Source organism: Gallus gallus, chromosome 1 (genome assembly GCF_016699485.2).
Source record: "Gallus gallus isolate bGalGal1 chromosome 1, bGalGal1.mat.broiler.GRCg7b, whole genome shotgun sequence".
NCBI classification, from domain to species: Eukaryota; Metazoa; Chordata; class Aves; order Galliformes; family Phasianidae; genus Gallus; species Gallus gallus.
Window position 1 is genome coordinate 108,492,350 of NC_052532.1, and position 17,045 is coordinate 108,509,394.

General features: G+C 39.6%; 1 protein-coding gene and 1 long non-coding RNA gene across 3 annotated transcripts in view; one reads left to right on the plus strand and one right to left on the minus strand.

The window, feature by feature from the left end:
• Positions 1–17,045, minus strand: part of DSCAM (DS cell adhesion molecule) — a 463,922-nt gene that overhangs the window by 174,914 nt on the left and 271,963 nt on the right. For both annotated transcript variants that reach the window (XM_046940373.1, NM_001396519.1), the window contains one exon: positions 1,844–1,990. In XM_046940373.1, the coding sequence (XP_046796329.1) occupies positions 1,844–1,990 (147 nt within the window). The remainder of the gene's footprint in view (positions 1–1,843; positions 1,991–17,045) is intronic.
• Positions 1–17,045, plus strand: part of LOC121107534 — a 94,308-nt gene that overhangs the window by 214 nt on the left and 77,049 nt on the right. Inside the window, exon 2 of the long non-coding RNA XR_005841779.2 lies at positions 12,867–12,915. This is a non-coding gene — a long non-coding RNA (uncharacterized LOC121107534). The remainder of the gene's footprint in view (positions 1–12,866; positions 12,916–17,045) is intronic.

A 17,045-nucleotide genomic window follows, 5' to 3' on the forward strand; every position in this document is an offset into this window, starting at 1 on the left:
GAGGTACGTTGCTTATACAAGTTTTTGTGCTCACCTCTGACTCCCTTAGGGCTGTCAAGCAGAAGATAGAGAGTTGAGACCTAATCACTGGGTTTGTTTGTTTTCTGATAAAAAGACCAAAAAGAGGAGGATAAGATCAAAAGGAGAATGGCTGCAATGTTAGGTTACGAAGTTCCTCAGTTCAAGAAAGACAGGGAACTTCTAGGGAAACTCCAGTGGAGGTCCACAAATACGATTAGGGTTCTGAAGCACCTCCCTTATGAGGATGGGCTGAGAGACCTGGGACTATTCAGACTGGGGAAGAGAGGGCTGACAGGATATTATCAATGCTTGTAAATATCTAATGAGCAGGAGCCAAGTGCCTGGAGCCAAGTGCCATTGGTGGCCAGCAACAGGGCAATGAGCTCGAACTGGAGCACAGGAAGTTCAATCTGAAACTTGAGAAAAGAAAAAAACTTTGAGGGTTTCAGAGGACTGGAACAAGCTGCCCAGAGAGGTTGTGGAGTCTCCTTCTCTGGAGATACTAAAAAAACATCTGGATAATTTCCAGTGCAAGCTACTTCAGGGAACCTGCTGTAGCAGGTGGTTGGCCTTGATGATCTCCAGAGGTACCTTCCAATCCCTACAATTCTGTGATTCTGTGATACTTTGATGGATCTTTAGGATTTAGTTACAGTGAAAAGGAGAAAAACCTCTGTGAGGCATTCAGTGTGATGGTGGACTTGTCTTCTATAAGGGAAGAGAGAGAGGAGAGAATCTACTGTCAGCTGACTCTGGATCAGAGAAGGCAACTGCAGATTTGCATACATGCAAATATAGTCCACAGCAGATGTGGAAGATGAAGAAGAGCTATTTCCATAGAGATGTATTTGAGAGTAAGTTGCGAACTCATGCCTAGGGGCTGCTCCTCCTTCTCACCTCACCCACAACTGGCACCCTCTCTCACTAAGAAAAAAAACGAGGAGAAGGGGAAATTGAAGAAATATCATACTGACAACGCAAGTGTTTTGCTGTGGGAGGGACAGGGTGATCCTGCTTCACACACACACAACAATCGGTAGATTTAAATTTCGAAGAAGAAGTGAAAACACCTCAGTTACCTCCAAATTTTCCTGTTGCACTAGGCCATTTGCCCATGACAGCCTCCCACCAACCCTCCTATTTACCTGCAGCACCCTGAGTATCCTGGGCCTAGTCACATTTCTCTTCTGGCTGGAGACTCCTCCTGGCAGCAGGAAAAAACACTATTTGCACTGAGGAAGGAGCATTTGAAATGAAAAGGAAGGCTGAAATGCACCTCAGCTAACCTGAGGTGCCTGCAGCAGAAATACCTACAGCTGAGCTAAATATCCTGAGCCCCTGCTGTGGTTAATAGAGAGAAACAGGCACCATGGGGCGATTCATCTCACCCCAGTATGGGCAGCTGAAGCTGGCCAGACACATTACTGCTTAAAGTGTCTGTGCATCCCCTTCGGTTTCAAAAGGGAGGCTAAGGGGACTAGATACTTTCACAGAGAAAGTCTACCTTTAATGGGATAAATCCCATACACAGTCCTTTCACAAAGCACTCTAAACCTACTAAAACTCACTGTACTAAGTGTCAAAGCCAAGCTGTACACCACCTGCCTTCTGGAGAGATCCAGTAATAGTAGGAAAACAGAAAAAGAAAAGGATTTCAAAACAGAGAGCAGCAATAACCTCACAATGGTCCAACTCTACCTTCCATTTGCTAGAACACTTGGTTGTCGGTGCACATGGGCACAAGATCATGCCTTGTCAGTTCAGCACACTAGAGACAGGCATATACAGTACTTATTTCAACACTATATTTATAAGGCAGTACCTGATACAAAAAGTCTTGCACTGTTGCTTTGTCGTGTTTCTCCAGTGTATCTGTGCCTTGTGATACATCGGTAGTTGTACAGTCCGTCTTCATTCTGTACGTCTAAAATATACAAGGCTCCCGTGGATGTGATGAGAAATCTAGGTCCTGAAAGACACAAGAATTTGCAGCATTTAAAATATCTGCAAGTTGTTAATGTGTTCTGCTTCCTTGCACTGGAGGAGGGAAGATGAAGGCTAGAGCATTCTGAAGATTTCTTTGCCAGAGTCTAGAAACAGCCTACTATAGGTCTGCTCACTGCAAATGCATATAAAGATATGAATACCTGTACTTCTTACTACAAAGAAAAGAATCTGTAAAGAAAATGTGAGGAATGAAGAAAAGGCTATTCTGGTATATATCACAATTACAAAACAGCATCCAAGAGGTATCTGAAATAGAATACAGAGTAAAGAATTGGAGCCACCTTAATTTAACATGGTAGGGTGATATGGTAATTCATTATAAGAAATGTACACGTTAGAAGAATTGCAGTCTGTAATTAGAGAAGCACAATGTAAGCAGGCACAGAGGTTCTGCATCTGAAAGAAGAGCTTTAAAAAGCCATACAAGCATGGAATGTGTTATCTAATAATTCAGGACTTTATTTTACTTGTTGTTGTTGTTTGTTTGTTTGTTTAAATTCTACACAAAGAGGACTCTTCCAGGAAGAAACATAAGTCCTGGAAGACAGTTGCCTCTTAAAACTGAACAAGACTGGTATGTTCAGGGTCAGCATTTTTCCCAGAGTTCATTCATAATGAAAATAATGTACCTGAAATTCTCATCAAATATGTATTTTTTATGATTAACTCCAGAATATGTGGAAAATGTCATGGTACACGCACCTGCAGTATTGATCATTTGACAGCTGCACAGGTACTTCTGTTCTGTTGTAGATGTTTATTCTAAGGTCAAGGACACAAAAAAGCCAACCTCTACATTTGCTCTAAAGCATCTCCCATACTAGGACAAATGGAAAATAATGTGGTTGGAATGCATTGCAAACCTAAGCCTCACAACTGACCACGTTTTTCTTTTAAAAAATACTGAAGTCTAAGCCATGTATGGTTTTCTAAAACTTTCACACTAAAGAAGATATACAAAAGGAAAAAAAAAAAAAAAAAAAAAAGGAAGAAAAGATAACTATATCTTAGCTATTTTTCTCAATGTATCTGATAGCTGGTAAAACATATATACCCATACCTATGTATTATAAAATATCCGTCTCCCAAACTAAGGGAGAGAATACACAAAGACGAAACACATATTCAGTAACATGCAGTAAGCAACATTTCTTTTTCTTCAGAAATCCATTTGAGCCATGACTTTTTAATAATTAAGTGTAATCAAGGTGCTTGCTGACAACCGTGTCCGTGGGAAAGTAATCCAGCAGATAAAAGACAGAAAGGAAATGGCATCGTTATGGAAAGCAATCTCCTTTAAATCACAGCCTAAAAGAAGTGGAAAAACACAGCTTAGGACAAGACTGACCCTTAAAACAAAGAAAACTGAATAAATCAACCTCAGCCCATCTCTCTCACTGTATGCATACTGAATTATAAAACAGCCACACCTGTGACTTGTCTTGGCTGATCCTGTTCTCCTGAAAGTCAAGGCACAAGCATGGAGGCAGTTAGGTCACACCTTTGGAAAAGCACATACCGTGCTGCACGTACTCTTTTAAAGCACCTGTTTTGTTCTAACAGCCTGTATCATTAACAAGAAATGTATTAACAAAACAAATACCCAGCATGGAAGAATGAAGACACTGAGCTACTAAGTGCTACCAAGGGGCTGTAGTGGGTGAGGGTAGACCTGAAGGAAGACTTGAAGGCAACGGCGCTTTCCCCAACCATGAGCAGTCAGCGGATAGTAAAACTGTGTTCCTGCTTAGGGGAGTGAGTTACTGGCTGGGAGGTTGTTCCCTCTTATATACACACCATATTAATATAATTTGCCCAGAAAATTTAAGTGTTTGCATACAGAAAGCTTGTGTTTCAGCATATTACTTGGAAATAAATGTTTGGTTGAGCATTGTAGGAAAAACATGTGAGTAGGTAACATTTCTTTGTTTTACAGCCAGGTGTCTGAAGTGCAGCATTGTAGAGGCAACAAGAGAAAATGCAAAGCTATCTTGCATCTTATATTAGAATATGTTTTGTTGTAATATTTTAAGGAAACAGTATCTATCATTAATTGGTTTATTCAATAAAACATTCTACCAAGCTTCTGAATTACTAACAAGTTACTTATTTGTTAGTCTGAAAAATAGCTTGGCTTGACCAAAAATATGAATCACATTTTCTACAAATAACTGGCAGCTAACAGCTACTAGCAACCAGAAAACATCTGGACCACAAGTTTGCAGGCAATTGGCTAGTGCATCCCACAGCCATCACAGGACTGCTCTTTATCCCCTATCAGTCATACAGCCCAGTTTCAAATCCACAGCTGACGATAATTCTACCTTCTGTTACAGAAGCAGCATTGTGTCAATTAACAAAGAGGTAATACTACCTGATGGTCAGAGAATACTTTTATTTTTGGTGTTTCTCACAGTACAAGTCCTAAACACAGCATATCTTGTGCAGAGTGTTTCTTAGTTTTCCCTTCACAGTCCCAAATTATTCAAACATAATCACTCAGCCTATTTCACCTCTTCTCCTCATCACATATGTACCCTCCACCTGTATCCTTCACAAGGTTTGCCTTCACCACTAATTCCATGCAAGAAACAATATTTAGAGCTATGGTGTGAAAATCCTGGGTTATTTGATTCATCATGTGTCACATGCAGATTCTGCACAGCTGAAATATTCAAAAAAACAGATCTACCTTTGCCAAGAAACATATTACAAGGACTGATTCTGCATAAAATCACAGTTTCTGGAGACAGGAATCACATTTAAGGACTTTACTAGGAGCTAATGTTGGGTATGCAGCAAAGGCAATCTCTTCTTGCTTCTCATTCCAGCTGTGTGAGCATTACACAGCACTGCATTTCAGACAGCACAGCCATGTCAGATGTGTGCTTGCCCACAGCAATGCCATTTGGCTGGCAGGGATGCTGAACAGGAGCTGTACACACGGTGCAGACATTCTCTGGAGCCCAATCAAGACTCAGATGAGATTTTTCAAGCTGGGGTGGATATGAGTGGAGAGGCTACTCAGGTGCTTTAACATCACAGGACCAGGAAGACGTTGGTTAAGAAGGTGCTAGTGAGATGGTTGCAATATGTCCGGTCCCTCCAGCAAACCTGCACAGATTGTGCATTTGTATCAAGCAACTGGAATCAAAACAGCTGGGAGGTAGAAATAAGCCCATTGTACAATGGCTTCACATAACTTTCTTTTCCTGTGCTCCAATTTCAGCTTTGCTAAATACACATAATTCCAGTTCTACCAAGAGTCACACTAATGGAGACCACTAGTAAGCATAAGTTTAAGATTGCACAAACATGTCCAAAGCTTAAAAATGAATTCCATTCTCCACGCTTTTCTAAAACTTGCAAAATTTTCAGTTATGTGCTATACAGGCTGTCACTAATAATTCTTAGGATAAGCTTCTCACAAAGGATCAAATCCATAGCTTCCCTTAAAAGTGCCAAAAGTCCATTTCCTCGGTACCTCAACACAACAAACATTCCTCTCACTGATGCTTACACTGGAATCTAACCTAAGGAAACACGTAGAGTGGCTACTGCCACGCTGAAGGCTGTGTACAGATTTGTGGGCTATCTCTAGATCACATAATACTCTCTCACATTTGCAGGTTTCCTGACAGCTAGCTTCCTCAGGTGCAGTCACACATCTGGTTCTCTGGGTCAACCAGAGCTGGTACACTTACTAAAAGTTTGCCACATATTGAAAGCAGTTTGTGAAAGCAATGCAGAGCCAAGAAATCGACCCTTCTATGTTTTCTGGAGAAGTTAGGAATCTACTTGAGCTATCTAACACTGCTTAGATCATCTTTCTGTTGGAAATTACTCAGGCAATTGTATAATAGAATCTTCACTTAATGCATTAGCTAGAGAATTTTTCTCACCCTCTTTAAAGAGAACTGAAAATAAATAGTTATTGCCACACGCCAGATGTTACCCTACAGTGTGCATTTCTCACAAACACACATTATATATAATTGCAGGGCTAAAGCATTTTCTTTTCCTCTCTTCTTAATATATTTTGCATACTTATGTAATGCTTTAATAACCAACTCCTGCTGTAAAAATGCAAGACAGAAAAGATGACAGAAAAATAAAAGGGGAAATGCATGTAATTTCTGTCATCTTCTAAACAGAGAGTATTTTCATTAAAACCGACAGGCTGTCAACTGTGACAGAGCTGAAGTGTTGAGCGTTCTGTGTTCTGTACTTCAAAAAGTGTTTAGAAAAGCACCAGGATGGGGATCGACAAGCTTTTATTACCCTGCTGATCTATGGGAGTGTTCTGTTCTTGAAGCGCATTTAATTTAATCGCTATCCCTTTGCTGTAACAAAGTCTAATTTTTTTTGACTTACCTACTTAATATGCCAAATAAGGATTTTTTTTTTTTAATGGAACATCCTTTCAGATAAACTGAGCTTTCTGTTTGTTTGGCTGTAGGCAGACTTCAAGGGAGGAAGACAGAGAATCCTCCTTCACTACAATTAAAATGAACAGTGTCAAAATATATCTTATAATTCCCATTTATTACTTTCTCTCATAAATGTTTATATTAATGCTTTGAAAACTTGATTATAATAATTTCAGAATCTGATTTCCAGACGTGCTGAAAGCTTACATCTCTTTCGGTTTTCACTGTTTGGTGTCTTTGAAGATCTGGCCCTATATCTGCAGTATGTCTTTCATTTAATGGGTTCAAAGGACATTAAGAGCCCTTAAGACCTTTTGCCTTACCTAGACAAGCATAGTAACACATTGTTTTTTAAAATTCAAAAGTTTTACAAAGAAGCTTATTGAGATAAATAGATTGATTGAATCCATCATTCTTTCTCCAAGGTCCCATCTGTCAGTAATACATAAAGTTGCCTTGTTGTGAGACTGAAAAAATATATAGATCCGAAGACTAAAAAGAACCTTTAAAGTAATTTATTCTCACCTTTCATGCTTTACCCATTAACTCCTGCATCAAATCCATATCTGAAAGTTAAGCTGTAGCTTTTCTAAAAAGACACTGGTCATGAATAAAGACTTCTTGTAGTGGAGAGCATGTGATACTCCTGAGTAAATTATTCCAGTGGTTAATTATTCTCACTTTTCAAAGTTAGAGTATTGTTTGTGGTCTGTCTGACTTTGACCCCAGCTGTTGGATCTTACCGCGTTTTCATTAAAAATTTTACAGTCAGAAATCTTCTGCCCATTTAAGTACATGAGAAAATTACCTCTTAAACCACATTTCTCCTTAATTAGTTACATAGATTGAACTTTCTCACTCATTTAATGTGAATAATTCATATATTGAAATATTCCTGCAGTTTTTGCCCAGCACCTTAACAAGTTTTTGATGTTCTTTTGGTCTGGATTAGTTTAATTAACAGTCCTGATAATAGTGAATGCAAAATGCCACTGTTCTCTTAAATAAAAATTTCCCTTCCGTTTATGCATCCAGGAATTGTGTTAGTCCTTACTGACGTTAACTTGCTTGAATTATTTATCAAAAACTTGTTTTTTCTTTTCAGACTTACAAGACAGATTTCCTCCATTATGTAGATACAACCTACTGTCTTTCTTTCTTGATACTAGTATTGACTGTATGAAAAGCTATGTGTTCAAATAAAACATCTTTATCACACAATCCAATCTTCCTACATAAGTCAACAAACCATATGTTGATTTACCATTACAACAACATTTGTACAGTCAGTGTACTTTATCAACAGGTATATCCTTAACTATTTCCTTTACTTTATGCTGGGTAAAAAAACTGGCTGGATGACCAGGCCCACAGAGTGAGGTGGTGAATGGAGTTACATCCAGCTGGCAACTGGTCACAAGTGGTGTTGTGGGCCTGTTCTGTTCAGTCTCTTTATTGATGACCTGGACAAGGCCACTGAGTGCATCCTTAGTAAGTTTAAAGATGACACCAAGCTGAGAGGAAGCATCAATCTCCCTAGGAGCAGGAAGGCCCTACAGAGTAACCTGGACAGGATGGATAGCTGAGCTGAGGTCATTGGGATGAAGTTCAACAAGACCCAGTGCAGGGTCATGCAGTTTGGCCACAACAACACCAAGCGATCTAGAGGACTGGGGCAGAGTGGCTGGAAGACTGTGTGGAAGAAATGGACCTGAGGATGTTGGTCAATGCTCGGCTGAACATAAGCCAGCAGTGTGCCCAGGTGGCCAGAAAAGCCAATGGCATCCTGGCTTGCATCAGAAATAGTGCTGCCAGCAGGAGCAGGGAAGTGATTGTCCCTTTGTACACAGCTCTGCTGAGGCCGCACCTCAAGTGCTGTGCTCAGTTTCAGGCCCCTCACTACAAGAAAGACATTGAGGCCCTGGAGTGTGTCCAGAGAAGGGCAACAAAGCTGTGAAGGGTCTGGAGCACAAATCTTATGGAGAGTGGCTGAGGGAATTGGGATTGTTTAGTCTGGAGAAGAGGAGGCTCAGAGGAGACCTGGGATCAGCCTCTTCACCCATGTAACTAGCGATAGGACAAGGGTGAATGCCCTCAAGTTGTGCCAGGGGAGATTCAGGTTGGACATCAGGAAAAATTTCTTCTCCAAAAGAGTGGTTAGGTGCTGGAATGGGCTGCCAATGGAGGTGGTGGAGTCACTGTCCCTGGAAGTGTACAAAAAACGTTTTCCATGTTGTACTAAGGGACATGGGTTAGTGGGGAAATATTAGTGGTAGGTGGTCAGTTGGACTGGATGATCTTAGAGGTCTTTTCCAACCTTGGTGATTCTATGATTCTATGATTCTAAATTTCATTCATTAAATTAAGCTTTATGTTTTCATCAGAGATATTATAAGATAATTTGTTTTGAAGTAAAACTCTGAAGAAAAGAAAGAAGGAAAAGAAGGAAACAGGCTCGTATCTAGGCTTGACCAACCTCAAACAAGGGCCCCAAATCCCATGACATTTTAGAGGCATACCTCTCATTTTACTATCTTCTGACTAGCACTCTAAATAACCAAGTGACTTCATTAAAGCTTAGTTGCATTTGTAAATCATGTATTCATTTCTCTAAGTGAGAAGAGGTCATATTAACAATTATGAAATTGCTCTTATGTAAAGTTTTAATGCCTTCCATTGAACTGTATGATATTAGAGATTAAAATAAAATTTTACAGGTTTTAGCAATAAGTTAAAATAATTCTGTTTAGGTTTTCTATGTGAAGTAGGCCAAGTGCAGGGTGCTGCACTTGGGTCGGGGCAATCCCAGGTATTTATACAAACTGGGGGAAGATCTCCTTGAGAGCAGCCCTGCGGAGAAGGACTTAGGGGTCCTGGTGGACGAGAAGCTGGACGTGAGCCAGCAGTGTACGCTTACAGCTCAGAAGGTCAACTGTGTTTTGGGCTGGATTAAAAAAGGGGTGGCCAGCAAGGAGAGGGAGGTGATTGTCCCCCTCTACTCAGCTCTTGTGAGGCCCCATCTGGAGTACTGTGTCCAGGCCTGGGACCCCAGGTACAGGAAGGATGTGGAGCTTTTAGAGCGGATCCAGAGGAGGGCCACAAAGATGATCAGAGGGCTGGAGCAACTCTCCTGTGAGGAAAGGTTGAGGGAACTGAGATGGCTTAGCTTGGAGAAGAGAAGGCTCCGGGGAGACCTAAATGTGGCCTTCCAGTACTTGAAGGGAGCATATAAACAGGAGGGGGAACAGCTGTTTATGAGGGTGGATAGTGATAGGACAAGGGAGAATGGTCTTAAACTGAGACAGGGGAGGTTTAGGTTAGATATTAAGAGGAGGTTTTTCACACAGAGAGAGGGTGGTGAGGCACTGGAATAGGTTGCCCAAGGAGGTTGTGGATGCCCCATCCCTGGAGGCATTCAAGGCCAGGCTGGATGGGGCTCTGGACAGCCTGGTCTGGTGGTTGGCGACCCTGCACATAGCAGGAGGGTTGAAACTCAATGATCATTGTGGTTCTTTTCAACCCACGCCATTCTATGATTCTATGATTCTATGAAATGGTTCTCATGTATAATTCATAAGAAAACATGAACACTTTCCTGTAGAATGAGTGTAAAATATTCTTGTACGAAAATGAGAATATTGTGAAAATTGTAACATTAATTATTCTTCGATCAAGCTTTTTTTTCTTTTCCCCCTTAGCACGCTGTTAGTCTTTAAACAGAAGCAATGTTATCCTTGAGATGGTTTAAAAAATCATATTTGATTTTCACTTTGTTGAAAATACATCTTATGGCATTATGTTATTGCTGTCTAAATTAGGCTGATAGAAATTACCAGAACAGATGGCTGTTCTAATCGTGTGCCAAATGATAATATAGAACAAATAAACTTTTATCAGCTGTACTTGTCTCCCCCACTGAATAGAACTGCTTCTGCTAGCAGGTTTCTAGAATGACCTGTTCAAGCAAGGGGAGAAACCTTCCAACAGAGCCAAAACAGAGAGTAACCTACCACTCAGTTCTATAGCACTGCTGCAACATCATTCTCAAAGCAAGACAATCTGCTGCTCTGGGCATGGAAAATGTGCTAGAAGCAGCCATCCTGAAACTGTACCCTGAAGTCACAGTCCTGCCAGTGCTCTACACATACAAACCAAAGTTCAGATGAGGAAATAGACACGTGTAGGGAAGGAGGAAGGTAAGGATTTCAGTTTTCCAAGTACTACTCACATAATAGTCACAGCCTACATGAAACACCTGGAGTGTTGCTTGCAGTAGGTGGTGCAGATGGTCCAAACATGGTTACATTCCTCTGCGCAGCACAGCCTTCCCTTTTAGAGATGTAGCCAAGCTTACAGGCCCCACTAGCAGACCTAACAGAGGACAAAACTCATTTTTCTGCCCCTCATATTCTCTCAGCTCTGGGGTCTAACAAGTCCTCATTAGGGGCACAGTCTGCAGTTAACTTTCAGGAGAACAGGAGCAGGAGAGAAACTACAGTATAGCCCTACAGGCTGGGGCCAATTAACTTCCTTAATGAATTACACTGTCATTACACCTCCTTTGTGTTAGCACCTTTGCCCCTCAGGCATATCTGCTGAAGAAATAAATACTTATTTGCACTACATGGCCTAGTTCTTAACTCTCACAGATCTGGATTTTGGTAACTGGAGATGCCACCATGAGAGCGACTCACTTTCCAAGAGAAAAAATCAGTCGTAAAGTTACTGAGATGCCACCAGGGGGAGATGTCATTCACGAGGAATTAAGGTCTTTGATTTCCCAGTTTATCCCGACACAAGGAAAGAAATAAGCATCGAAGCCATGAGAAGTGGCTGCTGGCACATTTGAATTGTTGTTCCAGATCCCTTAAAGTTCTCAGAAATACATCCGTGTCATTCATACCTGTAGGTCTGAACTTTCTTCAATTCCACAGCAGTAAGCATTTCCCCTTTTGCTTATGCCAACCTTCTCCCTCATAATTAAACTAGAGAATTCATAAAGCAAGTCAGAAGCCTCAAACAAGTCATTTTTTTCTCTCTTTTTTTTTTTTTTTTTTTTGTGTGGTCAAATAAGCTTTTGAGTTCAATAAAAAATATCTGAGGCTGTCTTTCTGCAAAAAGTGGAAAGTTTATGAAAGTTTCCAACATTCTGGCTGATATGGCTTTAATTGTAAGATAGACTGATTCTTAACTTTCCAAAATTTGTGTAGCTTGAAAAATAAAATTATTTAAAAATATGTCTTTTTTTCTTACACCATCATAGAATGGTGTGGGTTGAAAAGAACCACAGTGATCATTGAGTTTCAACCCTCCTGCTATGTGCAGGGTCGCCAACCACCAGACCAGGCTGCCCAGAGCCACATCCAGCCTGGCCTTGAGTGCCTCCAGGGATAGGGCATCCACAGTCTCCTTGGGCAACCTGCTCCAGTGCGTCACCACCCTCTCTCTGTGTGAAAAACCTTCTCTTAATATCTAACCTAAACCTCCCCTGTCTCAGTTTAAGACCATTCTCCCTTGTCCTATCACTATCCACCCTCATAAACAGCTGTTCCCCCTCCTGTTTATATGCTCCCTTCAAGTACTGGAAGGCCACATTTAGGTCTCCCCGGAGCCTTCTCTTCTCCAAGCTAAACCATCTCAGTTCCCTCAACCTTTCCTCATAGGAGAGGTGTTCCACCATCACTTTCTTACACCTCCTTTCACCACCCTCATGCCCTCTACCTCAGTCAGATCCCCACTCAGGAAACCTCTATTATGTCGGCAACTCAGTCTACTTCAGGGGATGCAAATAAATCGGTTACCGATCTGCTATCCCACTCCTCAGTCAGCAGAGGCCAGAGATGTTCAAAGTATGGGAAGTCCAAAACCACCATCATCACCATCTCTCTAAAATACCACGAGACAAAAGGAACGAAGTCATAAAATATTTTTTACTGAATCACTGAAAGTAGAAAAGCTAAAAGAGGTAAAGTTAGCACCCAAGTTATTATTATTACTTCAGCACCTACACTTTTCATGAATATTAGGGACCAAAATTGTATCTTTGCATATCTCTTAAGAAAATGGATTTAGTCATATCTTGATACCATGGCTTTTACTTCTCCATTCCAAAATGATTTACTGTCTCTTATAGTTGAGGTTGTGCTACAGCTACATTTTTCCAATCTCCCTTAAACTTCTGCATGCAGCATTACAATGCTAAGACAATAAAGTTACCTACTTCTTTAATATAAAGTGAAATAAAATTTAAATGAAAGAGAGAGATTGAGAAAGAAAAATATAAAGCAGCAAAAGAAATAAAGCAAGAAATAAAAGGAGGGAGGAAAGGAGAAGAAAGAAGGGAAATAAAACTCTAGTTATGTATTTATAAAGTGATCTGACATGGTTTGTCTGCTGATTCCGTTACAGCACTGCCATAGGAACTACGGTTGTGGTCCCACATTGGATTCAAATTCAGGTAGGATGAAGCCTGAACACAGTGTTCAAAAATTGAAACTGGTTCTGAAAGTTGTTGCTATTATTATTCATGGTTTCAGTTGCTTTAAATTCAACTGTAGTATGAGTTCATTTGTGTTTCTGTAACCACAGAACAAGGAAAGACACATAAGCATTAGTGTTATTATAGGCACATTGGTATCATTTTCTGAATAAGTTTAGATTTTCATGCAATGGCCATTGTGAAAACCAAATTCTTAGATTACAAACATCAGAACACAGAAAGGATCATTCTATTGCCCCCTCCATGTATCTGAAGCTGCACAATTATATTTCATGCCAATTGTCAGTACCAATTTCACTTATATTATGTATGCAGTATTCAAGTTTTATGAATGAGAAATAAACATAATCTTTTCTTTTAAGCATACGTATTTACAGGAGCTGTATTTTTGTATACACAGACTACGTTTTGTTACTTTTTACTACTTGATGATTGAATAGTATGACTGATCACATAATGTTTAATTGTTCACCTTCTTGATCTGTTATGAATATATCAGGCATGAGAAGCTACAGTTCTTTGCCCACTGTTGTTAACTGTCAGTTCTCCAGGATATTAAATAAAACTGCCATAATCTTTAATAACACAGTTTTAGGTGATATGGGTCCATGCGCACATTGCTGTAGAAGCTACTTTTCTCATTTCAGCTAGAAAGAAAGCAGATAATTTTAAATCACTAGCTAGCTTTAAGGGTTCTGATTAAAGAGGATTCAGCTTTGCCTGTGATATATAGAGTTGTCTAGAAGATTAAAATTTTTCTCTCAGGCTTTTGCTGGTGCATCCCAAATAAATATTGGCCTGCAGCTGACCAGACGCTTAACACAGATAAAAATGTGCTTTACTCTTTGCAAAATCGAGAAACAACCTCTCTCTCCTTCTAGCTGCACATAAATATAAACACAATAAAGAATTTGCTTTGTAAATAAAAGGGGAACCTTTGTCTCCTCTGGTCTGAACAGCAGTTAGTTTATGTCACCATCATGAAGTGTGCACCTTAATAGTTTATAGCTTCGAAGTCATTGCATATGCAGAATTCATACTGCTATAGACAATATGATCAGAATAAATCAGAGCCTTGCATGCCCAGAATTACAGTTGCCACCAGCAGAAGAATTATTTTAACTAACTGCAAATAATCAATATTTTGCTACATTAGTTAGAGCAGCTGCAGCTTTTTGGCTCCACATATTTAACCACTTTTATTCTGCAGGTAACTGTGGAGGTAATGAAGCGTCTCAACTTGAAGGAACAGCTTTATGAGAAAGTCAGAACAGTACTGGCTTCCCTTCCTGAAAAACTCTATTCAGAGATTCACACATCTGAGTACTGAGAGTTTTTATTTAAGATGTTTGCTGTAACTAACAGATAAAGCTTCACATAGTACATCCTCACATTTAACTTTTACCCTATGATTTAAAATCAGGGAAACCCAAACAGGTTAATTTGCCTTTAGGATAATCGTGTGGGAAGGAGCTATTTTATTTCTTTCTCAATTTGAAAATGAAAAATCATGTTGTCTTTCAGATAAAAAATACTGAAAATATTCGCTGTGGGAGGAAGTAACTCCACTAGGAATTCAGTCTAAATTAAATAATTCCCTCCTGAGGCCCTTGGCCAGTCCCCTGGGGACAGCAGCCCAGTGTTCAGTAAATCATTTTTAAAAGGAAGAAAAAAGCAGTTAAGGATGTACACTTCTATCTTTCTCAACAAGATGTCAGAGTTAAGTCTATACAGCTACATTTGAACTGCTCTCCAAAATCATTATTATTTTTTTTTAATCCCTTTACCATTAGTTGCATACTATTCTTTCTCTAGAAACTTGTCCCCTCTCACACACATTGATTTTCACTCTGAGCACACTGTGCCATAGAATATGAGGGAAACCTGATTCTGTGATGGGTTTACCCTTATGTAGGCAAGGCACAGAGCTTTATTTCATTTATGTATTTAACTTCATCCAGTTATGAGTATCGCTCATACGCTTGCATCTTTAAAATTGTCTCCTGTCAGTCTAGTCCCATCTTTTAGAACTTGATATACATTTTCCTCAGTATATACAGGAAATTTGCAGGGTCCCTGTAAAGCATAACATGCTAAATCCCTCGTGAAGCAACGTATTATACAGAAGAGGCACAACACCAAGATCTCAATAACAGCAGTAGAAGCATGTAAATTGTGTTCCGTATTGTATTCTGAAACAAAAGGACTCCTGCTGATTGTGATTCAATGAAATTACCACATAATGGAATATTAGAAAATTAGCAACTAAGTATTGTACTAGATAAACCACATACACAATCAACAGGAAAGGAGGGGAAAAAAAAAAAAAAAGCAGCACCACTGATTTTGTATTGAAATAAATGCGAACAGTTCCTACAGAATTTGATTCTAGGTTGCATTACATCAGCATATGGGGACTTAGTATGTACTGAGACCTTACTTTTTGTGGATTATAGAGTTGTTAAAAAGAACGTGGCCAGCAGGTTGAGGGAGGCAATCCTCCCCCTCTACTCTGTCCTATTGAGGCCACATGTAGAATAGTTGTGTCCAGTTCTGGGCTCTCCAGATCAAAAAAGACAGGGATCTCCTGGAAGGAGTCTAGCAAAGGGCCACAAAAATGATAAAGGGCCTGGAGCATATCCTGTATGAGGAAAGGCTGAGTAGCATAAGTCTGTTTATCCTGGGGAGAAGATGACTGAGAAGGGATCTGATAAATGTTTATAAATAAAGGGAGGTGGGAGGCAAAGGGGTGAGGCCAGGCTCTTCTCAGTGTTGTGTAGCAAGAGGACAAGGAGTAATGGCCTAAAACTTGAACATAGCAAGTTCCATACTAAGATGTGGAAGAACTTCTTTACAGTAAGGGTGATGGAGCACTGGAACAGGCTGCCCAGACAGGTTGTGGAGTCTCCTTCTATGGAGATATTCAAGACCTGTATAGATGCCTACCTGTGTGACCTGCTAGGGTACCCGCTATAGCAGGGGGTTGGACTCAGTGCTTCTAAGGTCCCTTCCAACCCCTGCAATCCTGTGATTCTTACAACATTTCTATAATCAGAGACTTCCAATGTGAATTATAATATACGAAGATAAGGTTATCATGCTATTTATTTTCTGATCTTTGTCAAGTTAACCTCTTTGCTAATATCTTTGGCAAAGTAACTTTTTAAGAAAAGGGTCAGAAGGCATACATTTTCAGTATGGATTAAATTCACAGTGTGATTTATGTTGAGTATCAACTCAAGACTTACGTGCTATATCAATCCAACTTAATTTCAATAATATGTATACGATAAAAATAGGAAGGATATACAGTTTCAGACCTTCTCACAAAGATAACTTTGATTCTATGCTATTACTTTCCTCAGACTGGCATCACAGAGAAAAATGTCATTAAAAGCACAACATACATCATTCCTTAAGAATAAATAGTAGAGAGTTTTCAATTACTTTTATATTTTCTATGACCTGTTTAGAGAATCATGACTTGGAAGCCTTTACAGGTGTCAGAATCTTTATGCAAACTTTCTTAAACACGTTTTTCAGGTAATTTTCATTATTTGCATATTTTTTAATTGATTGGGAAATGGAGACACAATAAAACTGATTAATATGCTCAAAGTTTGTAGCAGACTTGGGAATCCGCATCCCAGTACTGAGGTCTGAGCACAGAAGGTTCCTTTCTTACTTCTGATTTTACATGCTCTGCCCTAGTACCTGCCAGATACTGTTCAACCCTCTGTGTAGGTATATAACACAGACACCAGTTCAAATATGTAAAACTATGTTTGAGCTAAATATTACTACTATTCTACTATTTCAGCTGTCAGGATATTTTCAAGTACACTGTACTCTTCTTGTTTGTGCTATTGTTCCTTTTGTAGAAAGACCTTAAAACAAATTTTGAAAATCCAGACTTCTGCTAAACTATTATTGCAAGCAAGTTTGCATTAAACCTTCTGCTTTTCCTTAGCTTAAAGAGACAATTAGTACTACAAATGATAATTTTTTTAACTCATATCTCTGGTTTACAAGTGCACATCACCACCTATTAAACAACCAGAATCACTGTCATGAGATTACTTGCATCT